The 27,810-nt window shown below is 36.0% G+C and overlaps 1 protein-coding gene across 1 annotated transcript; it reads left to right on the top strand.

Annotated features, from left to right (window-relative positions):
* The first annotated feature begins 9,412 nt into the window (after window positions 1–9,412).
* Window positions 9,413–27,465, top strand: tars1 (threonyl-tRNA synthetase 1). Its single transcript, XM_008418051.2, has 19 exons — window positions 9,413–9,571; window positions 10,291–10,368; window positions 12,091–12,281; window positions 13,029–13,152; window positions 13,932–14,056; window positions 14,796–14,913; window positions 14,988–15,052; window positions 15,309–15,387; window positions 15,555–15,701; window positions 16,285–16,383; window positions 19,137–19,303; window positions 19,860–20,022; window positions 21,373–21,510; window positions 23,980–24,057; window positions 24,148–24,248; window positions 24,367–24,471; window positions 24,682–24,754; window positions 26,577–26,691; window positions 26,836–27,465. Exons 1-19 carry the CDS (start codon window positions 9,512–9,514, stop codon window positions 26,982–26,984), a joined length of 2,175 nt encoding a protein of 724 aa, XP_008416273.1. The 5' UTR covers window positions 9,413–9,511; the 3' UTR covers window positions 26,985–27,465.
* The last annotated feature ends 345 nt before the right edge of the window (window positions 27,466–27,810 follow it).

Below are 27,810 nucleotides of genomic sequence, written 5' to 3'. Positions count from 1 at the left end.
GCTCACATATTGCTGCGAAGGTAGCTACACATATCCTGTTAACTTCAATTTGCTCACTGCTGCTGAGCCAGCAGACTGAACTGAATGATAAGGGACCAGATTCCAGCCTAATCCTTCTATCATGTTCCGTCTCTGTTCTGCGCCGCCCGCACCCGTCTCAAACGAACCACTACCGGTTGATTTGCCGTCGCCCCTGGCTGTGGAAAGGAGCCAGTAAATGTTCCTCCGAGGTGTAATGGGATGTACATTTTGTTGTTTTCCACATCAACTCATTCTCTTTTCTTACTAAAATGCAATCAGGAGAAGAAAAAAAAAAAGCTTAGAGTTTTTTTTTTCTAGTGTCCTCTTTGCTTTGCCTTGTTTCCTTGGCACCAGAGAGGTTTTAGAAAAAAAAACAGTCTTTCTTCAAAATTGACATTTTTGTAGCAATGCAGTGATGACAGTCTAAGCTTTAAAATTGGTTCCCCCACCACCACCACTGTCTTGCTAAGATAGGTCTTATCTTTATGCTTTTAAGAAACGGTATGCATAATGTATATTTTAAATGCCACAGTGTCTGATTAGAGTGCTTCACACAGAAGTATTAATACCAATTTAAATTGTTCCACATTTCATCCAGTTACACCCACAAAGTTCGATGTATTTTATTGAAATTGTATATGATAAAGCAACACAAAGCAGTGCATTGTAATGAAGTGTAGGGAGAATGATGCGTTGTTTTTATAATTTGTTTAGGAATAAAAATCTGAAAGGTGTGTAGTTTTATTCAGCCCCCTTTACTCTGATAAAGCTAAATAAAATCCAGTGCAATCAATTGCTTTCTGAAATCTCCTAATTATTCAATAACTTATGTGTAAGCTTAAGATTATAGACTGACTGTCCAGGTCAGCAACCCTAAACATTTGGTGACAGCTGTTTAGGTCCGAGAAAATATACGTTAGAAGTAAAACGTTTATCTCCATCCAGTCTGACTGAACTTAATTTGCAAATGGATGACATTTAAGGGTCTAAGAGTGCAAAACTGGCAGAGACTTTCTCAATAACATTTGAAGTTTCTTTTGCGATTAAAGGAAGCTAGTTTTGTGTTTTATCTATCACATAAAATCCTAATGAGATACATTGAAATTGGCTGATGCAATTCAAACAGTATGAACCTTCTTGCAAGGAACTTTAGTTCATCATTACCAGTTACCATTTGAAGTCTCTAGATCCAAATGATTCGGTTGGCTTTACTCCAGCATATTTTATATCTTCATTTCACATCACCGTAAAGCAGGGAATGATTTGAATAAAAACAATTAAAAATAGAGCTCAGTATTTGAACCTAGATGAGAGTATTTCTTTCTTTTTTCTTACTGAGAAAAAAATAGTTTTTCCCCTGTTTATTGTGCTTTGTTTGACTGCTGTCACACCTCTTTCATGTGCATCAGCATTTGAATTTCAACTCAAAGCGAGAACCTCTGTGTGAACCAGAGGCTCCGCAGGAAGCTCAGCTCAGGGAGGCTGACGACCCAGAAACAAACCCATGTGTGTGAATGCGGATCCAGCGCATTTGGTGTTGAGGTGGAAGCAAAATAAAGCTGATGGAGATCAGATGAACCGTCTTTAGGTGTGTTGCTTGCATTCATACTCGAATGAGGAACTCCCAGTAATTATCCAGAAGGAAATTAAAACAGTGAACAGACGAGAGTACTTTTTTATAATGATATGCAGCTGTCACCTTGAATTGATTGATGTACAGCTAAATATGAAATGCAATTTTGTCAGCTGATAAGCATCTGTTTTTATATTTCAAATTCAATTTTCTTTCTGCGTTGTGGCATGTATTTGATTTAAAAAAAAAAAACAAGGTTCACATGAATGCAAATAATTTTTACTCCCACTTCCAGATTTCTGAGTAACATGAGGTTGCCAAGTACAGAAACTTTACATTACTTGCCACTCAATAGAGAGTTGTAAATGAAAAGGAAAGCACAGCTTAAATGTTTTGCGTTTTCTTGTAAGTGTGCAGAAAACATTTTAACTTATGTCAGACTTAAAGCGATTCTGAAATTCAAAGCAAGGCAAGGCTGTGCTCTGCAGCACTGTTTATTATGCTTCTCTGAATACAGCAAGGAGCAACATTGTGGAATGCATTATTTCATACCTTCACAGACAGCATTTCAATTTTTATTAAGACCACAAAGTAGGTGACTCACTGGGTGCGGAGGAAACTTTTTAAATGACCAAACAGAGGGAATACAAGGTTAAAAACTTTCCAAAACACATTAAATATCTTAAAGCACATTTAAGTTGGATAAATGCAGATCAATGGGCTGGAACAAACTGCTATAATTTTGGAAGATGCTGCCATATGTAAAGATATATATTAAAATTTGTTTGATGATCTGAAAAATTAAAATACATTTAAAAAAATCAACAGAAGTAAGTTCTCCGGGGCAAAGTAGTCATTATGTGACCTCTTTTTGGCCCTGTTACAAAGTGGATTATGATTTCACCTTTATAAATTACTTTCAGTCTTTGATTGTCAAAATGGGTACAACATATCCTACATTTCCCAGCTTCTTTGATTACCTTAAAAACTAGGTACAAAATGAAGCCGTTCAAAACTAAAAAGCCAGGAAATAGCAAAGAGAGCTAAATGATAAACACCCTGCAGATCCCTTCTGTCTCAACAAACACGTCTTCCTAGTCAAGAGAATCATGAAAGAAAAGCACCTTCACTTTATCTTTCATAAAAGGACCTGGTTTATTTTTTTAAATGTTTAAAAGAAACCAAAAAAGTAATTGGTTTATGAAAAAGATGCACACCACCACTTAATTGGATTCAGTTCATTCTAACCACCCTTTAAGCATTTCCCCTGGCAACACTGGTTAACCTTTGCTGTTCATTAAGAAGCTCACGCTGCTAGCAAGTTTGACATTAATATTAATGATTTGGCTAAACCAGCTAAAGCAGATCAAAACTATAATCCTGGCTCAACCACACTTTTTTAAGCAAAAGTCTTCTGATAATTATTTTGTTTTTAGTTAAAATATTCATTCATACACACAATGATTAAGAAACGGTTGACATTCTAATCAAAATGTTTGAATATGATATGATACCAGAGAAGCAGTTTATGTTTTTTGGAATTATTGAAAATTTCATTTTCCAAACAAATATACTTGACTGCAATTCATATTTCAGAGCTAAAACACAGCAGCATGCCACTCTCTAGGAATCCTTGTCTAATCCCCTACTGCCCTTGAAATATTTGCATCTTTAATCCAAAGTGAACAGAACCTTATGGACAGGGTGGACCAACTTAATTTAGGTTCTGGGTAAACACCAATGTGTATACAGTCAACAGTGTTTAGATAGTCGTTGAAAGAAACATAGCAGCTCTGACAAGAAGCTTGGAGCAAGATCTCCTCATGGATTTTGGAGCAGATGGTTGTCTGCCTGTTCGGGGTGAGCTATGCGCCCTTGTCTTTGACCTGGTGTCATCATTTCCCATCACAGAGGCCAGTTGAATGCCAGGGATTTTTCACAGTGTAGTTTGCCCTAGGAAGACAGACACAGTTTCTTCTTTGGTCTTTTGTTGTAAGAATCCTATTATTTTCTGACTTCTGTTACTTTCAAAATTGCTTTGAGGCATTTGGTGATCCTAACAAGATATCCTTCACTCTCTACTCCTTCCTCCAGCAGCCAATCTCATCACTTCCTTTTATTCTCTCCATCTCCAGATTTTACATCTTTCTTGCATCATCCATCCACTGTTTTGCAGATCGGACTACCCCATGAGTGAACAACGAGAAAGGTTGTTGCACAAGGAATTCCCTAACATCTACAAATCTCTTTCATTTGAAATATTGTTTCATGTAATACACACAATAACTGCAAACAATGGCTTCACAGACCGCACTTGAAAAAAGGATGTGATCATTGCATAAAATATTCATGATGCATTTGGACCAAATCCTATCATATATTTGCTTCTGTAATTTCCTCTGACTGTCGAGCGAGGAGAGAAGAGCTGGAGCTGCTGGCTGTTGTCTCCAGAGATGCCTGTTGACAAATTCTGCTGCTTTCAAAACTTTGGTGAGGGAGGTGACAATGTCAGGTGCTGCATTGTGGGGGAGTGAAAACTGCAGGCTGAGGACACTATCCCAGACCTGCTGTTGTTTGGTCTGCAGCTTTTTAAGGCTTCACTACTGACACCTAATGGCCATAAATATATAGAAGGATATATACAGGAAGCAGAAAGGACTGTGCATGAACCTTATCCTCAAAGGATTGGGAATACATTCACTTTTGTGGAGTTGTTTATTGTGTTGGTTATTTGTTTATTTCTACTGCTTTACCAGCGTGAATAAACTAGTTTATAATATTCTCACAGCCTTTTATCCTCTCTGAGTGCTGCTTTATTTATCTACTCAAGGTATTTTACCTGTTATATATGATGTATTTTTTAAACTGGAGACCTATTTTTTGTTGAGTAGGTCTTATTTCTTGTAGTTTTTTTTTGTTTTCAAAAGCAATGTAAATGTGAGCTGATTCTTGGTATCAGTGTTGGTACCGTGAAAACTACTTTTAAATTTGTTCATGTTGTGTTGCAACTACAAACCTCTGTATTTTATTGTGAAGTGGATTGTGTTCTTTTTTATACAAACAAAATTCTGAAAGTTGTCATATCTCCTCCAATGTTATAGTTTTAAACGGCCACATTTTTTACCATTTCAGCAGAAAGTGTTTGCAGTATGTCTGTATTCTTTAACATTTATTCATTATGTCAGAATGATTTTTGCCTAGTCTTTCTTGCAAAATACCTTAAGCTCAGTCAATTGGGTTAAAGAGCATTGGTGAAAATCAATTTTAATTGAAGTGCCACAGATTCTCAGCTGATTTAGATCAGGACTTTGATTAGGCCCTTGTAACACAGAAATATGCTGGGATCTAATTGCAGATTTGGTATAATGTTTAGGGCTGTTGTCTTGATGGAAGGTAAATCTCAACCCTATTTGAAATCTGACCTCCTGACCTGGTATCGTGCTGCATTCCCACAGCATGATACTGCTACCACCATGTTGTATTCAAGGGGACGTACTCTGTAAGATGTCCTCCACACATTCCGTTTTGTAAGGTATGTTTGATTTCATTTGACCAGACATAATTGTGTTTATTTCTGACTTTTTATTTATTCATGATTGCATGATTGACTTCTTTTTAATATTTAGATAGCTTTTAGGCATTATCTGCACATGGTGGTTGCTCTGGATTTTAAGATTAAAAGGGCTTACCTAGATATTATTTACTCCCCATCTGTCTTTCACTTTAGATCTATCTGTAACTTTATGTTGGTCTTTTGTATAAAGTGTCAAGGCAAAATACAGAAGTTTGTCACAGTGAGAAATATGAAAAAGTTTAGAGTATGTAGTCCTTTGCAAAGCAGAATTTTAGTATATTTTATGTAACTACTATTAAGTCTGTATTTAACATTTAAAAATACATACCCCTTCATTATTCATAGATCTATAATATATTGTTTGTAATCTAGTGTTTGTTTAGCTTATCAGAAGAAAGAGGCACTCAGCAGTGTAAGTAAACTATATCAACAGCAATAGTCTTCTAAGCCTAAATCACAGCCAAGAAATAAAATATGGCGCCTGACTTTTCGGGCGTTTGAAGGTTAATTATTCAAGACTTTTCTCGCCTCACAACAAGCCAAGAAACAGCAGGATAACGTGGCAAGCAGCAGGAGCTTCTTCTTTATTCCCTCGGAGAGTGCCACAAGTTTAAACCCAGCGTTCTGTTTTAATTGAGATGCACATATTGTCTGGAGTCTGGCGCCTTCGAGCACGGCAGAAGGAAATGTAGGACAGGCATAACCTCAGTTATTCCGTACACTCAGTGAAGCAATCAACGATATGATTTGATCCAGCAAAAAGAATAATCTGTAATGTCTCGTAATGATGAATTGTGAGTGTGAACTATTTGCTGCTACATCTGTTTAATGATTAAAAATGTGCACTTGCTCTCCACGATGGATGAGCAACACATGAATGCATGTTGGTATAATTAAAGTTTTACATAATTAGGTATCTATCATATTAAAAAGCAATTAAAAACACAAATTGGCTGAGAAAAAAAATGCTTTTACGTAGCATAATAACTGGATATGGAGAGGACTATAGAAGACAATGCAAACATTGATTTGTTTAATGGTCTATTAAGGTAAATCCATTTTTGCAATAATGACATGTTTTTTATTTTCCATCATTAGCAGAGAAAATATGCAGAGAGAGTTCTTCTTTGACCTCTCCCAAATTCCCCCTAGTTTTAGAGTTTTTGGACTAAGTACCCATATAAAACCAACACTTATGGCTCACAGAGTGAATATCTTCATTTTCATGTCAAATCGCACGATAAATAAAAAACAGTAAAAAACAAATTACAGTATGCTCTCTTCACTACCTTTTTGCTTATATGTAAAAAGGACTTAACATGCATCAGTATGGAAAGACTTTCATTTCAAAATAGGACAGAGACTCAATTTGCACACAGTGAGATGTCATCTTTCCCATATTTCAGGTCATGTTTACACCAGGTTACACCCACTCAGTTTGTAAGATGAAAAATAGCTACAGGGAGAATCGATTGAACAACCTTCTACTTGGAAAACAGCTGCCCTAAAGAATGAACCAGCTTTACTCTATGTCTAATTTTAGAATAATATAATGCTGCCCCTATTGCCATGTCTTCAAGGGTTTTGTTGGCAGCAGAAATCTTATGTAGGTCAATATTTAGTGCAACTTAACAGAAAAACTGGCTTTTTAAAAAAATATTTTGTTGTCATTTGTTGATACTGACATTAATAATAAATATTGTTTTTTGTCTTCTATGGAAAATGGAAAATGTTCATGCTATAATGATATTATCATGGAAGTAAAGCACATATAAGTTGAAGCATGCAATAGTGATTTCCTCACCTAATATTTTAAATAACTCGGCTATGAAAAAGTCAATGTCTCAATAACATGTCTTGTAGGCTTGAAGGTGCAGAATGTAACTTTAATTTACATATTTGTTAAAGCTGTCACCATCTTGTGACACTATCTTATGGAACAAATAATCTCTGATAAGATCAATCTTCTCCAGCTCAATTTTTTCACAGATTGTCTATCTCGTTCCATACTGTAATGATGTGGTGACACTTTCAACAAATATGTAAAATAAAAAATATATATATTTTTTTAAGTTAAATGCTGCAGCTTTGAGCATCAAATAATACTTAACATTGTCCCTTGCTATTCACAAGTTGAATTATTGTCTGCTGAAGCAAGGTATTCCACTTTTCTTAAAAGGTATCCTATGAGCAGTGGCAGTTTCCGATATGGTCTGATGTGCCTTACACCACCTGCCTCCCTTAAATGTGCCTGAATTTGAAAATTGTTGTTTTTCACAGTCCGTATCACATCAAAATTACACATACAGTGACGCTCTTCCACATACAGACACACATTTGATTTGTACATTCACTCATTTGTTTTAAATTAAACTTGCCAGTTTGTAGAGAAAGCTTGATTTACGGTTTTTTGTTGCATATATCTGGCTTTTAAGACTAGTGAATGGATATTCAGAAGTGTTCAAGTCAGGTCCATTTCACAAGTTTAATCTTTGCCCGCTCCAAAACCAATTTCATGTGTTTGTGGTTATTGTGGGGTATTTGGGGTATTCCAATTTTGATACCCCAAATACCCCAATTGTTGCCTTGTCACACCCTCAAACTTTTCAGTAGGGAATATTCACTTGTTCATATGGGATTCTATAGATTTCTGGCAGTACATCTGGCAGTACGTTTTGATGTTAAACTGACCACATATTCGATATCGAAACCAGTTTCCCAGCATCTTCCAGTAAATAATAGACTTTAGCCTTGGCAATTGATGTGTTATTCCTGAACATTCAGCACAATTGCTTTCTACTGAAGAGGACAGTTTGGCTCATGTGGTTGAAATTGAGACACAATTCACCTTTGAAAATGATAAAATATCAAATACTATTACATTTTTGATGGTCTTCTCATGTCAATTATGAAGCATATATATCTATATAAATGATTTACACTCACTTTGAGGAAAAAACTGCTTTATTTAAGGCAGCTTGTATATTTGTTGCTTGAAGGAATTCCTAATGAGCTCTGTGCCAGTTTTAAGTTTTATGATGATAAGTGACCAAATTACCATCTTGAGGAGGGCTTCCTAAAGGGATTAAGATTGATAATATAATATAATATAATATAATATAATATAATATAATATAATATAATATAATATAATATAATATAATATAATATAATATAATATAATATAATATAATATAATATAATATAATATGGGGGCTGCACAGTGGCGCAGTTGGTAGAGCTGTTGCCTTGCAGCAAGAAGGTTCTGGGTTCGATCCCGGCCTGGGGTCTTTCTGCATGGAGTTTGCATGTTCTCCCTGTGCATGCGTGGGTTTTCTCCGGGTACTCCGGTTTCCTCCCACACTCCAAAAACATGACTGTCAGGTTAATTGGCCTCTCTAAATTGTCCCTAGGTGTGAGAGTGTGTGTGCATGGTTGTGTGTCCTGTGTGTCTTGCCCTGCGACAGACTGGCAACCTGTCCAGGGTGACCCCGCCTCTCACCCAGAACGTCAGCTGGAGATGGGCACCAGCAACCCTACCAACCCAACTGAGGGACAAGGGTGAAAGAAAATGGATGGATGGATAATATAATATAATATAATATAATATAATATAATATAATACAAATTTCTCTATTGGCCAATACAATGCGCACAAACAAGAAATTAGACTTCGGATTATAAGTGCTCACATTGTACAGACATTTAGTACAAATAGATAAATTTTAGGCAGAGTAAAATAAGGATAAAGGAACATGATAATGTTGCTGCCTAGTTTTTATAGATTAGAAAATAAAGAAAAAGGTTGATTTGAAAGAGGAAAAATGTTTACGTCTTCACATTAGAGTTAGAATTCTAGATGTAAGCCGCTCACTGTGAGACAGCCGTAGGGAAGAAACTGTTTCTGTAGCTCAATTTGGCAAATAGCACCGGGAAACATCAATCTGAAGGTAATAGTTTTGGTAGAATCTATGGGGTTTACAACGATCTTAGATGCCTTTTTCCTGACTTGTAGTGCTAGATGGAAGGAAAGTCACTAAGGAGCTCCACCCCCAGTTTTATGTTGTGTACTGTGACATAGTAAACCATCTATAACCACACTTCAAACTTTAGTTTATTCATTTTAAACCAAATTGTTTTCGTAAAACTTTAAGGTGACAAAACTGGTTTGTTAGAAGGTTGACAAATGTATTTTCATGTCAAACGAAGCTCCGCCCAATCTGTAATGTTGCATCAGAATATCCCGGAAATGTCATCATCCCTCACCCGGTTTTCCTGCTGCGCGCAGCTTCACTTCATATAGCATAACTTAGCTCTGAATGTGGACTCGTTCCTGATTCCTTATGGCTGAGCAGACTTTGGTAGAGGAAATGAGTGAATTGCAAGTGGACGGGAACATAAAGGTGATCCTTTTATTTTTATATCGGGATAAATATGCTGTTAAAAGCCAACTAGTAGCTAGCCTAGCCTGTGGTAAGATGCATGCTGTCATTTAGCCATTTGCAATGTGGCGCTAATGCTTCTGCTAGCTGACTTGTAAGTGAATTCTTTGTGACAGCATCATCGCAAACGCTCTTTTACTAACTTTTAAACTTTTAGTTTGTGTTTAAATGTTTCGTGGTGAGTTGCTAGCAGTAGCTTTCAGGTACTTGTGGGTCGTATGTTTGCATGGTTTAGTAAACCAGGCATTCATGCCAAACTCTGTTAAAAATGTGAATAATTGTTGCTTTCATTGTCATTTGAAATATTATTTAATGTGTAACACATTTTCAACGTTTTGTGGAGATTGTTCTGGGTTCACAGTGTAAATCGGTTTGCACCCAATACCTAAATGTTTATTTCAGTCAAAGGTTTCATTATAGACTGATAGGCGTCAAGGATTTGGTGACCTGGGGATAACAAACAGCCGAGTATTATTGTGTTCTGTGATTAATTTGACACGTTTTTGTTTGATTTCGTATGGTTGTTAATAACTACCAAAATATATAATTTCTGTTACGATATTAACATTTGCACTTGTCTATGCCCTCCATATGTATGTTATAGAAAAGCAGAACAGATATTGTCCCAGTTGTGACCACATGTCATTATTATCACTTTCTTCCTTGTGGTGTTTGGACAGGAGTCAAGTACAACAGGTAAGAATGGAGGGAAGAAAAAAAAACAAAATGTTTCTGGAGACTCTGCAGGCAAGACTGAGGTGAGTTAAACATCATACGGGTTTCTTGACCCGACAGCATAATAAGACAATGTTGATTAACCAGTATGTATTTATTGTTTTGAGATAACAACTTAACATCACTGATTCATTGATTTGTTGAACCTGATGATTAGTTGTCATCAGCAGATGACAACTAATCAAGGTTACTCAAGAAGCAAAATTAACTTTTTGTTAAAAACTATATTTTTATGAGCAATGTTATTGAAAAGAAGCACTGATTTCCATTATGTATAAGATAAGCTTTTTGTTTAAATCCCTGTTCTCTGAGAGAGATTTTTTGGGGAATTATATTGGTTGGTGGATTACAGGTTGCAGGCTGTGTGAGTAGGTTTTCTCTGCTGTGTAATATTTGTTTTTGAAAATCTGCAACAGTACAGTACTGTGTTTGTATATTCACCTGGATTATTCAGCTTCCTTTAGCTATAAGCCTAACGTTGTGTGGAAACACAGTTGATGTGTCTGATTTTATAAATTCGTTTTTTCCTGAATAGTACTCTTAACTTAGGTGATTGAATGGCATTTTCACAGAAGAATTGCAAACTGGGATCTGGTCATTCAGGTTGGAGAATTTTAATACTGGGTGTGAACAGTCATGCTTAAAGTTGTCGTCTTGTGTCGGAGTCTGCCTGGATGTTTAACACCAGATCTGAACAGGATCTTGGTGTTGGTTTGCTTAAGACGATCTGTTTGCAAAACAATCATTACATACAAAACATGTTGGACTAGACTGTAAATCCGGCTTCCAACATGAGCAAGCTTCGTTGGAAGTAACTACCCGATAGAAAAGTGATTCATTTTATGAAATTTAAAGTACAGCATTTATTTGAACTTCCTTGAAGTTTAAGTCTTAAGTTGATGGTACAAAATTCCTCCTGATTATCTTTTAACCAGATTATCTTTTAGCTCAATCAGTAACTGTTTTGATTTTTGGTTTTTGGTTCTGGCTGTGCTAAAGAATATGGTACCCATAACCATCCCACACAACCACACATTTATTTATTTATTTATTTATTTATATATTTATTTATTTATTTATTTATTTATTTATTTATTTATTTATTTATTTTAATTTATCGTAACACAATTATTCCTCAAAAAATTCAGTTTAGATAAATGCAGTTGAAATAATTTAGAATGATTCTTAATTTTGCTTGTTTAAGTATTGAACACCATATGCAACATGTTTAAAACCAGTTTTGAAAATTAGTAGTTAATTATTTTAATGAATGGACCTCAACTTTAGTTCAGATGCCATATATTATTTCACAAGTGTGAAATAATAACTCACAAATGTACAACCTTACATTCCTCATGTACAACCTTATGTGTGTCTACCAGACAAAACTACCTTCCGTGGTAAAGATCATACAATATTGTAATTGTTTTTACATAGGGCTTTATTGCGAAATGTATGTATGTAGATATATATAAATATATATGACAAGATGTTCTACTCTTAGCTTTTAAGCATTAACTATTTTCTAATTTCTGTGATGTTTTATTTATTTATTTATTTATTTTTTTGTTGGTAAAATCCCTTAAAGCCTCATGTATTATTGTGTCGTGCTTCACCCAGTCACCGGTTTCTGTTTTGAAGGGAAGCAGGTCGGCTGTTCTGTTTAACCCAGTGCATATATTTAACACCGCCAGCCTATTAACTGTTGCCAGTCCTTGTACTTACAGCCTGTGTTTCCCCCACAGTTGTCATCACCGCCCCAGTACATCGCCGAGCGTCTCACTTTGTATGCAAAGCTGAAAGCCGAGCACGACGCTCTGATTGCAGAGAGAGCTGCGACGGATAGCCAGCCTATCAAGGTGACCCTGCCTGATGGGAAGGTGGTGGAGGCGAAGTCCTGGAAGACCACACCGTACCAAGTGGCATGTGGAATCAGGTCAGCGTAATGATGGCTCTGCTGTAATTATAGTGGTATTGCAGTTAAAAAAGGGGGCTACCAAAATTTGATTGCCAAAAGCTGAACTGTGATGTGTTGTTATTTAACATGTGATTATTGTAATCACATTAATTAATAAGACGATTTAATCAATAAGTTGATTAAATCGTCTGGCCACAAGAAAGTTAAAAAAATAAATAAATCTAGATAAAACATTTTGTGCGCTTGGTATTCTTTGGTTATCTTAATCAATTATTCAATATAGAGTATATTCCTAGATTCAAAAAATCCCCACAAACCAAACATTGTGTCTGATGTATTTATATAAGGTGCACTTTAAAATTCAGTATTTTTATAGAAAATTAAGAAGCACACAGTGTACTCTAAGGGAAAGCTTGCTTTCTCTAGCTGCTTGTTAATATACCCCAAAATATATCTGTGTAAAGCAACAGCCCACCAACTTGACAATATCCATTTATAATGTTTATGTTGCATAAATAGTTTCCAAGTTGAATTCTTTGTATTAAAAAAAATCCATAGTTTAATTTGTTTAATTGCTGGCAGTAGATATTTCTAAGTAGAAAATGTAATTAGTAACACCCTGTGACCAAGGCAGCTGGCGCTTTCATTTTTTCACCTGCCATTATCAGCAGAGTTTAAAAGGGATTTCTATAGCAGCCATTCCCCAGTTGATATGCACGCCTGTTCTTTACTTTGATGTGGAATATTTTATGTTTTACGGTGCAGCCAAGGCCTTGCTGACAACACAGTGATTGCCAAAGTAAACAACAGTGTGTGGGACCTTGACAGACCTTTGGAGGGTGACTGCAGCCTTCAGTTGCTCAAGTTTGATGATGAAGAAGCTCAAGCTGTAAGTTTAAATCATCCATGGTCCTGTTTTTGGAGAACTGGTAGAAACTGATGCATATCAAATTTCTGCATATGGTTATGATTACAAGAATCCCCTCAGCTTTCTTGATTCTGTCTGAATCACATTCATTTATTTCGGAGAAATTTGGACATATTTACAGTTTTATTTGTTGGCATCTTCCAAACTCGTCTTTCTTGTACATGTGGCAACTCTTCTCTGACAATTATCTTGCTGGATGTATCTAAGGATAATATAGTTGTAACAATAAGTAAATATTTTAATAGTTTTCAAATGAATTACTTTGCTAATGATTCAACTTCAATTTTAACAGTATCCATTAATATAAAAAAACTGTGTTTGATCAGTGATTCCTCCTAAAATTGCTTAATGGTGCAATGAAATACAGATCATTGTTGCAAAATATTTGTATTGCAGTTGTTGGCAAGGAGTTGTGCTCTTTGGGAGTTTAGATAATTCAAAATGTGTTTACTGCAATCATAATAAGCACCAGAATAACACTGTTCAAACATGAAGTTTAGCAATCCAGTCAGATTATCATTCAAAAGCTACTTTTAAAACGTTAGGATTTTTTTCCCTACAATACACATCTTGCTGTTTTGTAAAACATATTTTATAATGTCAAGAAATTGAATTTGAAAAATACACATTCTTTATCGCATCAGTTTGTTTTGCCTTCATATGTTCATCAGTAATATAAGAAATATATATTTTTTTGCATTTAGTATTTAACTACCTGACATTTTATGATAACATTTCAGGTTTACTGGCATTCCAGTGCCCACATCCTTGGAGAAGCCATGGAGCGCGTGTACGGCGGCTGCCTCTGCTACGGACCTCCGATTGAGAACGGTTTCTACTACGACATGTTTCTGGATAACAACGAGTGAGTTGCTCAGGTTTTGGGTTCGATTTTGTGAAGCAGTTTTGCTCTTAGTCTTTAGGGTGTAACGTGTGTCTAGCAGGTTCTATGAGCTTGATGACTAATATGCCTCAGAATACAGGTAATGTGTTGAATGGTTCAGGTAGTTGAGCTGGATTTTTCTTGGGTGTTTTTCAGTTTAGCTTTAATGTGCTAACAGTTTTCTGGTGAATAATGTTTTCATTTGACTTTATTTTATTTATTTATTTTTGCTACAGCTGCTTTTCTGTTTTCCAAATAATTCTGCAACCTGCATAATGAAGTCAGTTTATGCTAATGGCCCTACTGCAGACAGTTGGTCTAAGGATATTTTGACATTGCTGAAGGGCTTAAGCCAAGGACCCGTAGTGTTTGTTTTTGCTTTGTCTAAGTTATGACTTTGTTTGTGGACACAATGTCCTTCTTATAGAGTCTGGGGCTTTTAGCTTACAGGCTGGTTATATTTGCCAGTTTTATTCCTTTTTAAACAAAACAATTAATCATTATCTAATCACTATTTGCAGATTTAAAGCCTGTCCAGTCTAGAAATATGTGCTATAAACTTATAAATGGTATGAAAATTAGGAAATTTGAAAAGTTGTGCATGGAAATACTCACAAAGGTAACTATATTTTACTGGATTACATGGTAGATTACTTATAATTAGGAAAACTAAGTAGAATATAATGTTTCTCTGTTTATAACGCTATTATTTTTTTAACAGGGGTGTATCAAGTAATGACTTTCCCTGTCTGGAGAGCCTTTGTAAGAAAATCATCAAGGAGAAGCAGCCGTTTGAAAGGCTGGAGATAAAGAAAGAAACTCTTCTGGAAATGTTTAAGGTAAGGCAATGGATTCACATTTAAAAACAAAGAAAATTCTAAATAATTATTAACTCTGTAATGTTCTTCCAAAGTACAACAAGTTTAAGTGCCGCATTCTGAATGAGAAAGTCACCACTCCCACCACCACCGTTTACAGGTGAGTATTGTAAATATTTTTTTGCACCAGAACTTGTTAACATACAGCGTTGACCTACATGACCTAAATCGGTGACATCTGTCATCTGGTTCTGTATATTAGACAAGAAATCTTCATGGGTTTGCCATATAATATATACAATACTTTGTCTGATACTTTAGACTTTTTTATGCATGTGATTTTTGGGTTTTATTGCTGATAAAAGAAACATATGTGTTCATATGAATTTTCTTCCACAAATATCTTGTCATTTCAGATGTGGTCCACTAATTGATTTGTGCCGGGGTCCTCATGTGAGACACACTGGAAAGATCAAAGCCCTTAAAATCCACAAGGTTAGTCTTGTAAAAATCTATGTGTGCCATTATTTGTTGCTACCAACTATATTTAGTTTGTTCCAACTGCTGGAACAGAGCTACTCTGTCTTACACTCATGGGATTTGGTGGACTCTGGAGAACGGTGAAGTTTTATATCCTCTCCATGTTTTTTTTGTTGTGCTAGAATTCTTCTACCTACTGGGAGGGAAATGCAGACATGGAAACCCTCCAGAGGATCTACGGAATCTCCTTTCCTGACCCCAAAATGCTGAAAGAGTGGGAGAAGTTTCAGGAGGAAGCCAAGAACAGAGATCACCGCAAACTGGGCCGGGTAGGAGCTGAAATACAAAAGCAGTTTCAGCTAGAAAGAGAGTAAAATCATTATTCTCTTCTGAAGGATTGAATATGTTAAAAACAGTTATTTGTGGGTCTACTGCTATTCAGTCTACTTGAATAACTTTTTTGACTAGGCAGACCTTCTTTAAAATTACTGAAATTGTTTATTATAATCCAATTTTCCTGGTTGTCTTTGGGAATGTTTAAAAAAACATAGTAGTAGTAGTAGTAGTAGTAGTAGTACAACTGATTTAATTTTATATATTTCCTTTATGTATCAGTCTGTGAATTGCTACATTCATGGTGTGACTTTTCCGATGAGACAGTGTTGATGCTAGAAGGAATAAAGGAGCTTTATTTAGATCTCTTAAGCAATTGTTGCTGCAGGGCGTGTGTTATGTCCGTCTGCTCCATGTAATCATGCTTGTGGAAAAGCAAGTCAAACAGGAACACAAATGCAGACCAGAATTAGTGTATAATGAGGTGTTGCATTGTGGGAAAGAAAAACGAGTTTGACCTTGGTATTACCCACTTAAATTTCCCATCAGTTTAACAAACCTTTTCTCTTTTTAATTCAGGAGCAGGAACTCTTCTTCTTCCATGAACTGAGTCCAGGGAGCTGCTTCTTCCTGCCTAAAGGGGCCTTCATCTACAACACGCTGATTGAGTTCATCAGAGTGAGTTGGAGCCGACAGGCCCACAGTGGATAATTGCTTTGATCTCGCTCCAAGCTTTGAGAGGAAAGGTCCAGGGTTTGAGGCAGAAAGTTTAGTTTCGCGGGAAAACCTGAAGAGAATAAAATGATCAGAGAACAAGCTCCACTTGTTCTTTACAAAAGTAGAAAACGCAGAAGTGCAATAGGATTCAATATTTAACACACATATTCTTTTTCTCTATTCTCTGCTTTATTTATATTGCATAAACATGCTTTGATAATAAACAGGCAGTCTACAAAGCTGTTTTTTTAGATGATAGTTGCAGCAACATAAAAAAATATGTAATGTAAGCAATTATTTTTTGTCTTAGATGGCAAATTAATAAATTTAGATTGGTCTAAATAACTGATACATTAGGGTATGTTAAGTGTTTTTCCCATGCTGATATATTTTGCACTTTTAACTGTGCAGCTGTTCACATAAATGTGCATCTTAACAAATTAGATTATTAATCTTGGTTCAGAAATAGACTTGAATATTATGCTGGTTAGTTGAACACAAAAAGCTATATTTCAGGCTCACAGTGAACCAACATGAACAGATGGCATCCTAAACAGTCACAGACTGGAGAAACTTGACACTGATTTTCATCCTCTTCACTTTTCTTCCAGACTCTGGGACCTGTAATTCAAAATTCACTTTAATTTCAAAAAGAGACTTTTAGCGACTAAACTACCTTTCAGTCCTTTTGTTCTTAGCTCAAGAAGTTGCTTTTTTTTAGCATAACATTTTTCATGTAATACAGATATTACAGCAAAGGTTATGCTGTTCAAAAACATAAATAAATGAAATAACCAGAAACAGCTTCACATAAAGTTGTACTGGTAATACACAAAAAATTATAGATATATATTTTTTAAATTTCGTGACTTTTCTTGAACAATAGGTTTAGTTATTTCTATCTCTCTGGAAATTGATTGGACTGCTAATTAGTCTAATTTTACATAAACACTCTTTATTTTGGTAGTCAAACATTTTAAATGTCTGTTTTAAAACTCAGCACCATCTACTAGAACAACTCCTGAAGACTCAATTCTGCAATATAAAGTCAGACATTTCCCACCATCCTTATCATCAACATGCAGTTTTACCTGAACTGTTTTACATTACATGCTGTTCAGATAGCAAGCAGAGTTGTAAAATCCTGAAATGAAACTTTTTGCTTTTTCCTATTGTGCATTTCAAGCTGTAGCCAACTTCCTGTTTCAGTTCAAATATAATTCCTGCTTTTCACTTTGTTAGACAAGTCCAAACCAGACTAAAGTTGTTAGTCAAATGCCGTTGCCAGAAGTGAACTAACCTTTTGTAAAATAAATCGAAACATGTAAATCAGATTCATTTGGTGGCACTGAAGAAAAGTTATTTCTCTATATTATAAAGGGTGAGAAATTGCTTTTCAAATCTTGATTCTCAGACTGTGCACTCACTAAGAAAAAAACACTTTAAGCAATTTCACTTTAGTGTAACAAAGTGGATTTCTGACAGAGGCGATTTCGAGAAACGAAATTGGGTTTCATAAAGAAGCCCTGTCTGCACCAGCTTAAACTCCACCTCTGTCAAATATAGTAATCAGTCTGTCAAATACTTTAATGGTGAAAAAAAATCCCATCAGTTGCCCAAGATTTTATTGTGAAAGCTCTTTCATGGCTAGATTTTGAAGTGTAACACCCAAGTAGACATAGCAAGCCAAGATGTATTAACACATAAAAATGAGATGAAATAATCAGTATAAATCCAAATGTGAATTTGGCAGATCAGATTCCAAGGAGTTAAGCAGTGTTAAAGCAACAAAAAAAGCAATTGCTCATTTAATTTAGTGTTTCTAATTTCCTTTATAAACAAAATTGAAGGTAAAGTTCCTTCCACAATTATTTGCAACTCTGCTAAAACCTAAAGTAGTGTTATGATTAATTCAAGATGCCGCTCTTAGCTAGTGTTTTTCTGTTGAAATACTAGAAAAACTGTTTTGAAGCCTTTAGTCAGTGATACAATTGTAGATCAGTGCAGTTTCAGCTCTTTTATTATAACCATTTCTTAATTTATATGATAAAACCTCTTGGCTCTCCCATCTTGAAAACGAAAGGCCAACTGCTGTATCACCTCATAATTACACACCAGGGAAACAGGATGTCAATGATTACTGATTAAAGGTTTCGAGGTTCTTGTATAAAAAAAAGTCCAAATAAAGCTATAAAGCTTGTAGCATTTATTTTTTAGGAGTCACAAATATTGTGGAAGATGTTTTTATAAGAATGTTTTTTTTTTTAGACTGGGGCAATAAATATAATTTAAAGATTGGATTTTCTAAAATGTTCTGCCTCTTAAATGTACTTATTTTAACTTTTTACCTATAATTAAAAGTTGGAGGTTCTCTTTTAATTTCACCTTTATTAATACAGGTAAATCTCAGTGAGAGATGAGGTTTCATTTACAAGAGTGACCTGTTTTTCCTTTTTCACAATCTCTATTTTCTCTAATTTCCACAGAAATGAGATTTTCTGTAATGTTACTAATATAAAGTATGAATTGAGCTTAATGATTTATTTTTTACACCATCTGTTGTAATCAGGTGTGGAAGCTACCGTTTGTTAGCAGAAGTCCTTCCCTGTGACAGAAGACAGTCCAGCGCTTTATTTATAGTGCAGATTATTTCTAGAATGTCCTTCAATGGCGCCGTGTATCTTATAAGGAATACTTTGGCGTGTCCTTTGCAGAGTGAATACAGGAAGAGGGGTTTCCAGGAAGTAGTGACTCCCAACATCTACAACAGCAAACTGTGGATGACTTCGGGCCACTGGCAGCACTACAGCGAGAACATGTTCTCTTTTGAAGCAGAGAAGGAGACATTTGCACTCAAACCAATGAACTGCCCTGGGCACTGGTGAGACCTAGGCATTTTCTTACAAGATATTGTATAATTTAGTCTGGCAGCGAGGAGAAAAATGAACATTAATGGTAAATGAAAACACCCTGTAAACCAGATAAATGATCTTGTTTTCCTCCTGCATGAAATGAAGTACCTTCGGCATGCAAAATAGCTGCGATACGATGTTTAGCTCTGCTTCTTATTGTGACAAACTGTCGCTGCAGCAGATTTTCAACCAGCACGACTGAAATTGGAATGGCTTTAAGGCCTTGTAGTGTTTTCAGATGGAAAATGTCCCATTTCTGTTTCTTGCTGACTGCTGAGTTGCAGGATAAACGGAAGTAACAATTTGGAGCTTTGCTTTAATATCTTACTGCTCCGGTCTCTTATCGCTTCTCGGTGAATCACATCGTCATCCAAAATAACTTTTACATTGTTTTATCAGTTGCATCAAATCTTTCATTTACTCTGTGTTGTTTTGAATCAGTTTCTTTGTCCTAAGTTTAGATTGAAGTCGCATTGTGTTTTCACACTTTTTTTGTTTGTTTTACTCCTCTCTGTTTGAATCCAGCCTGATGTTTGATCACCGTCCTCGCTCCTGGAGAGAGCTTCCTCTCCGCATGGCCGACTTTGGCGTCCTGCACAGAAACGAGTTGTCTGGAGCCCTGACTGGCCTCACGCGAGTTCGCCGCTTCCAGCAGGACGACGCGCATATCTTCTGCTCAATAGACCAGGTGAGGACTCTCTTACAAAAACACTCATTTCTGGAGGAAGAAAAGCTGTCTGTGGCTAATGATTTTCTCAGAGTGACATTGCCCCAGGTGCTGTCTGCTGAGGTTAAAGAGTACAAGTTGGAAAATAAATGATGCTGTCCTGAAATAATTTTCAATTTCTACAGCTCATGTGTCGGGTCGTGCTGTGTTAATAATGGATGTGCAGGGTTTTTACAAGGAATATGAATTTATTCCTAGTTCTGTTGCTTCATATTTAACATTGTTTCTTTTAATTGTCAGAAGTGAAACTGCGATGCCAGTGTATTGCAGTTGTGTTCAGTGTTGTATTTTCGTCACAATGCTGCATTTCAGATCTTATCTGCTCCCTGGGGGTAAAGATTTAGTTTTTAATTTGGTAAAACTTCAACATGAGTCAGCTTTCCAAGGGAACACAATAAAAATGCTGGGTATAAAAGCACACAGTGTTTATTTGCAGGATGTCAAACTTTTACTACAACACTTTCTGGCACGGCAAACGTGTTATTAATGATGAATTGTTTTGTCATATCCACATATAAAAACTCCAAATTCTTCTGCTACCTTTTTTAACAGTTTGGAAACGAGGTTATTTGCTCCAAATCACTTCCAGTATCAATTAAAGACACCAAAAGTTCAAAAAGTGAAGCAATTTTATTCATTAGCATCTTAATATATGAAGATGCGGCAATGCGCAGCCAGTTTGCTCGTGATTGTGTATTGTGAAAGAGGGCTGGAAAAGACACAAAGGTCGTAAAGCCTTTCGGCCAAGGCGGCTCCATTTTAGGAAAATATGTGATAATATAACAAGCCATTAAAAAGTGTACATGTGTTTCTGCTTTGGGTTCATTGCAAACAGACCCTAGATAATGAGTGGAAAAAAAATAAAATCTAATTTTTCCATTTAGAATACCAAATTTTATTGAAAACAGGGATTTTAGCCAACTTCTTTTTGCTTTGATATTGAGAAAAATGTAACTGTTGTATCTTAATGGCTTAACCGGTACACCTGATGTGTACCTATTAAAATGCACTGAACTGTGTATCAGTAGATGTATTACAGACAAAAAGAGGATGAATCTATGCTTCCTACATAATTAGATAATAATTTAAATTTATGTAGTCCTTGGTATACAGTAACATTGTCATGTTTGCAATAAATTGGGGTAAAAACACAAAAACGGAGATAAAAGCTTAGTAACCATAAAAGGCATGCAAGAAAAGAAAAAAACAAAGCTAAGAATATAAACATTAATCTGTTAACGCTTGTAAAAACACGATGTTTTACTAAATGTATGTGTTCAAATATTAATGTTGTGTTATTGTGGACCCCAGATTGAGGAGGAGATTAAAGGCTGCCTGGACTTCCTGCGTACAGTTTATGAAGTGTTTGGCTTCACCTTCAAACTCAACCTTTCTACAAGACCGGAGAAGTTTCTGGGAGAGCCAGAGATCTGGAACAACGCAGAAAAGGTCATTTCTGTTCCTCTCAGTGTATCAGAAAATATGAACACCCAGAAAGGTGCTGTTAGAGAGTATTGGCTAGACAGAAGCAGAAGATTTATATTTTCTCAAAGCAGCCTTCAGGTTCAGAAAATGCTTTTTTCCTCTTCAGAGGAAAACACTTTGCTGCTTTCACTTCCTGTTCATGTCCCAGTGAGGTGATTTACAGGAAAAGCAGCAATGTTTCAGTGATTTTTTTATTTTTTTATTTAAAGCCTCAATTGGCTTAGTTTGTATGTAAAGCAAACAACGAGATGAGTTAAATTGAGCAATAATGACTGTTTAGTTACTGACCCTTTCTTGGACTACTTGGAAGTCTGGGAGAATGTTGTTGTAAATGGCAGCTGATAAAACAAAAGACTTTGTTTTCAGGTGCACTTGGGATTGAATGAAGGACATCAGATTGTTGGTTTTGTAAGGATTTACTGGCAGGCTTTAGATGGATGAAAAGGTGTTTGTTGGCAGCTACACTGCTGGAATTGAGTTATTTTTATTTTTATTTTTTCACTTGACATACTGATTAGCACTGTCGTATGCATATTTTCCCTCTTGATTTCCATTACATGACTTATTTATACATCTATTTTTATTAGGGCTGCAACTAAGGATTATTTTAGTAATCAATTTGTGGAACAATCTGCACATTTTTCATTTAACTACTTAATCTTTTTTGTGCAATGTTAAAAGATGCAAATAAATGAATAAATTCCTTTTTAATTAAAACATATTTTGCTTTAAATGTAATAACATCATTCCTTTAGAGTGCGCTTGGCCATTTGCTGCAAAAGATGAATCTGCAGCTAAATAAATACTTCTAACATCAACATCTGAAAAGCTCAGCTCTTTCTGCTTGACTTCACATCAGTGCAGTGTAGAACTGACCTGCTGACTCTGTTTTGGTTTAACCTTTTAACTGGATAGCAAAAGGTGCTAAATAAGGAGATTTTCTGGTCATAGAATTTGATACAGAGGAAGCTAAATATAAACCTGAGGAGTTTGAGGTAGAACATATTTACTGACAGGTTTTTATTTTCAATCTTGCATGCAAAATTTATGTAATATATGCTTTTTCCTGCAGCTTTGGCTTAATTACTGCCCTGACTGTTCTGTCTTTTGAGTCACTGTACTTCAGTAAATGATTCATCAATTACTAAATTAATTGACAATCATTTAAACAATTTTTATTAAGTTCCCCATCCTCAAAATTATTGTCTTTTTCTATTTTTACAGTGGTTAATTTACTGTAAAATTGTGTTTTTTATCTGCAACTAATATTTAAAGCTTTTATTGAGACAATTATCCATTTTAGCAATAGATGGCATATATATATATTTTGCTTCTATTTTCCTGGTCAGAGAAGCATGACTGATTGATTGCAAGAAGTGCTTTAATGATCAAATAATCATGCTTTACTGCAACCTTTTATATCTCATAAATATATATAAAAAATTACATTTCCTGTTAAGAAATGGAAACTCATGCATGTCTTACTCGCAGCATAACATAACATGTGTTAAGCCTTTATTATTGCTGGTTCTGATGAATAACAGAATGAATGCTCCAGTTGTAGTCCGGGTTGTTGTAAAGGCTCTAAGAGCTTTTAGTTGCACACCTTGTAAATCTTTGCACACTTGAATTGGCTTTAGTTTACAATCCTCTTAAGGCCGTGGTTATCCTCGCTACTTATACACCTTTTTCCGCTGCATGTTTATCTTCCATTCAACTTTTCATTAATATGCTTTCATACAGCGCTGTGTAAACAGACTGTTTTGCGCTTTTGTTGCTTGTTCTTGTAGTTTACAGCATCAGTAACAGTCTGATGGACAACTGTCCAGTCAGCAGCCTTTCCTAATATTGCTTTGGCCATAGCATAATATTTCTGCATTGAAAATGTTTTTTATTGGTCTGGCGTAATATAAAAATGTTCTTAGAAACACTATGACTAAAATCAATAGAAATGGTTAAATTAGTATGACATTAATAGTAATTTTGTGTTTTTTGTGATGCACCTGTAAGGTTAAAGGTCATGGTACTTCTCTTCCTGTTTTGCTGTTTGTAAGTTGTCTGAGAATTATGGTGTTTTGAGCTACTATATTCTTTTTTTTTTTTTGTTTTGTTTTGTTTTATCGTTACATTTTTCTATAAGAAAGACTCCTGGACTTGATTGCTTGTTTAATGTATTTAGTGAAACAGATGGAAAATGACATAAACCAAAAAGACAGATAAACTGGGCAGAAGGAGAGGCAGAAAGCTCTGTGCTTCCTCCTCATTTTATTGCTCAGAAGCAGCAATAATATAACATGGAGGCATTGGCAGTTCTCAGCTCAGTGATTTGTCCCAGATGAACTTTCTTGCTGTGCTTAGCAACACTGTTTACCTGGACATTGCTCAACCATGAATGTTGCTGTAAAGCAATATTAATCATTTTTGTCTTCGCAGCAACTGGAAAACAGCTTAAACGAGTTTGGGGAGAAATGGGTCCTGAACCCGGGTGACGGAGCTTTTTACGGACCCAAGGTGAGCGGCGCACCGAAGCATTGATTTAGTTCAGCTGTAAATCAGCCGGAGGGAGGGGCCGCTGATCACATGTGTGTTTTATGTCTGCAGATTGACATTCAGATCAAGGATGCCATCGGTCGATACCACCAGTGTGCCACTATACAGCTTGATTTCCAGCTCCCCATACGCTTTAATCTCTCCTTTGTCGGGTAACAGCTCTGCTGCTTTTCATTCATCTTAAATATTGGATGAAGTCTTTACTTCTCTTACTGCCTACTGTCTTTATTTCAATTGCATTTTTTCAGTTTTGTTTGAATTGTTTTGCAGTAATGATGGTGATGACCACAAGAGACCAGTGATCATCCACAGAGCCATTCTGGGATCAGTGGAGAGAATGATCGCCATTCTGACTGAGAACTACGGAGGCAAATGGTTCGTGAACAATCCTATTTCACTGGGTTAATCGAAAAGAAGGACAAACCCTAACTGAAGGAGACGTGTTTGTTTTTATTTAAGTTGGTTTGAGTTATGACAAGTCATGAATAATTAAAAAAAACAGAAATGAACCTTTTTACAGTCTGTGTTTGTCCTGCTGCTGCCCCACAAGTCCAATAAATGCGGAAATGTTCTGTTCTTCTTCAGGCCGCTGTGGCTTTCTCCCGATCAAGTGATGGTCGTACCTGTGGGACCAACCTGTGAAGAATATGCTGAGAAAGTAAGCACTCACCTCTGCTATGTTAATACAGCGACACATTTCAAGGGCAGCGAGGTTGTCAAGTATTTAAATTTACCTCCAAGCTGAAGCTATTTGTCTTTTGTCTTATCCCTGGTGTGCATCTTGTTTTTGGCTGCGATCCTGTGCCGTACCAGAGTCACAGAACTGTCTGGGAGTCTCACTGTTCGCTTCTCAGTCTCAGCGCTTATTACAGTCACAGCAGCTTTTTTCTTCTAACTTTAAAGTACTGCATTTTATTAGGAGGTATAAAAACGCTTCTCACTTTTGTTTGTTGGAACATTTTAGGAAGGATTGATGGATTAAAAAAACTAAGGATAGAAAAAATAATAAAGGAAGGAAGGAAGGTGGGATGCATTGAGTGCAAGGAAGTAAAGAAGAATTAAAAATTTATAATGGAAAGTCGAGTAAAAAAGGGAGGAAGAATCATTGGATTGAAGCATGAAAGGGGGGAATAAGTCGGCAGAGGGATGGTTTGGAAAACGAAAGGACGGAGCAGGTTTTGGAATTAGGACTCATTAGAAATAAGTATTGATTTGAAAAACGAAGGAATGAAGGAATGGTTGGTTTGGACAAAAAAGCGAGGAATGCTTAATTGTAAGTAGAAAGATGTGATTGGAGGAAGGAAGAAATGGAGGGTTGATTGGGAGAGGTTTTACTAAAGAAAGCTGGATGGATGAACGATTGATTAAGAATTGATTAGAAACAATGGTTGATGGAAAGAAGAAAGGAAGAGATTGATTGATTGGAAAAGGGGAGAAACGGAAGGTTGAGTGGAGGGAGTATTTACTAAAGGAAATGTTGATGGATGGAGGATTTATTTAAGGCAAAGGTTGATTTGAAGAAGGAATGCAAGATCGGAAGGAACAATTGATTTTAGGGAGGAAAGGTGGAGTGGTAGCAGGATTTATTAAGTGAATGGTTGAGGAAAGCATCACAGATTAATGGAGGTAAAGGTCTGATGTCATTGGTCCTGTATGTTGGTTCTTCATGTCATGCTGATTAAGCAGTTCTGTGGGGTTGGAACAAAAATATTGGGACTTTATCTGACAAATTCTTAGTCCATTTTTGATACTAAATAATTCAGAGAAACAGGTGGATGAAATAAACTCCTATAATGCTTGCAAGGGAGATTTCAGCTTGAAAAATGTGCTTCATAAGGATATATTTGAGCTATTATTCTCTTGGAAATATAGTCCCCTGCTTTTAGCATAGAAACACTTCCTGCTGAGTGACAGCAGTTCAGCTAGGACGTTTTTCCTCACTGAAAAATAAGTGAGATTTTTTTTTTGCACAGTTTGCCACAAACCTACTCTGTACTTTACATATGAATTCTGCAGCAACAGTCAACAAAATAGATTTGTGCACAAAGTTTTGTATCCATGTCAGTCACTTGGAATAAAAGCCATAATAAGAATTTTGAGCTTTTCTCACTTAAAAAAAAGTAAAAAAAAAAAAAAAATTATTTCTGTTCTTTTGATCTCAGCTGTATGTCAGACCCTTACATTAGAACTTTAGTATATATGGAATATTTTATTTCAGGTAGAAGCAACATGATATGCATGCTTTATAGCTAGGAAGGCAGCTTTTTGCTTTTTCACAAATTTTCTGCACAAAAGTTCCCATTTTATTTTGCATCCACAGTAGAAATTGATCTGCTTGTTTTAGTTGTCTCAAGTGAATATTTTGGGTGGAAATTTGTACCCACAACCACCAAATTGTAATTTTTGATTAGACCCCATGTTGAAGTAATGAGCATGTGATGCTTAAAACAAGCTTTGTCTTTCTCTGATTTACTCTGCAGGTCAAGCAGGAATTCCACAACAGCGGCTTCATGGCAGATGTGGATCTGGATCCCAGCTGCACACTAAATAAAAAGATCCGAAATGCGCAGTTGGCACAGTACAACTTCATCCTGGGTCAGTGGCAACATGCATTTATTCCTCTTTTATCGGTTCCTGTTCTTATCTTTCCCGTTGCCCGTCTAGATATTGATTTTTTTTTTTTTTTTTTTAATTATTATTTTATTTTCTCGTATTTGCATTCTGCCTTGTCGGACAAAGTGGTGGGAGAGAAGGAGAAGACCAGCAACACTGTGAACGTGCGCACCCGAGACAACAAAGTCCACGGCGAGTGCAGTGTGGAGGAGTGCATCCAACGCCTGACGGAGCTGAAGGCCTCCAGGAGCAGAAACGCAGAGGAGGAGTTCTGAGCTCAAACAACTTCTCTCCACAAGATCTCGATTAAATTCAGATGCTGTGTCTATGATCAACTTTTTAAGAGGGGGACGGGGAATAAATGCCTGCAAATGTCTTTATTTTTGTCAGAAACCAGGTTTTCTTGTACCGGTGCAGAGATATACATTTTTCTGTTGTCTTCCACTTCCTGTCTCTGGTTATCACGGTGCAGCTCAACCAAACGTTATGAAGTGTAACAGTCTTTCTCTTTGTTTCGAATGTAACATGGTGAGGTCCTTGAACAGCTCAGCAGAACAAGTCTGTAAATGAATAAACTGTTTCCTTAAACATTTTTCTCCAGTTTCCATCTTACAAGCTCATCGGAGCAAAGGGGAAATACGTTTTTTTTTTTTTTTTTTTTAAATGTTCTTCCTCTATCTTTTTGTTGCTCATCATTTCTTCAGGGAATTGTACATGAAATACAATTTTGATAATTAAACAGCATATTCTTGATGATTCTGTGCTGCTTTTTGACATGATATATAAGCAGGGTTTGAGTTAAAGAATGATCCTTAAAACTTGAGTCTTCTTGATGTTTTGCACAACGCCGGAAAATTACATTTTGTCAGAAGAAAACCCAGAATCAGAAACTTAAAATCGATCACTTAACTGCAGGAACAGCTGACCTTGGATAAGCTGAGGCTTACTCAGCCTCATGTTGACATCTTTTATTTCTTTTGGTTGAGGTTTCAGAGGTGAGAGGTTGTTTTTTGTAAGGCTAACAAAAGAAACCCAATGCGGACTAACAATATAGCAAAAAAAATAAAGCCACGTTTTAAGTAGAAGCGTTCTGGGAGGCTC

This window comes from Poecilia reticulata, linkage group LG9 (genome assembly GCF_000633615.1).
Source record: "Poecilia reticulata strain Guanapo linkage group LG9, Guppy_female_1.0+MT, whole genome shotgun sequence".
NCBI classification, from domain to species: Eukaryota; Metazoa; Chordata; class Actinopteri; order Cyprinodontiformes; family Poeciliidae; genus Poecilia; species Poecilia reticulata.
This window is presented reverse-complemented; position numbering and strand designations above follow the sequence as displayed.

Excerpts from the sequence above, each read along its gene's own strand:
- tars1 (XM_008418051.2), top strand. The coding sequence starts at position 9,512 with ATGGCTGAGCAGACTTTGGTAGAGGAAATGAGTGAATTGCAAGTGGAC. Across the intron at positions 14,057-14,795 it reads ATGTTTCTGGATAACAACGA|GGGTGTATCAAGTAATGACT; the intron begins GTGAGTTGCTCA and ends TTTTTTTAACAG. Across the intron at positions 24,058-24,147 it reads GAGCTTTTTACGGACCCAAG|ATTGACATTCAGATCAAGGA; the intron begins GTGAGCGGCGCA and ends TTATGTCTGCAG.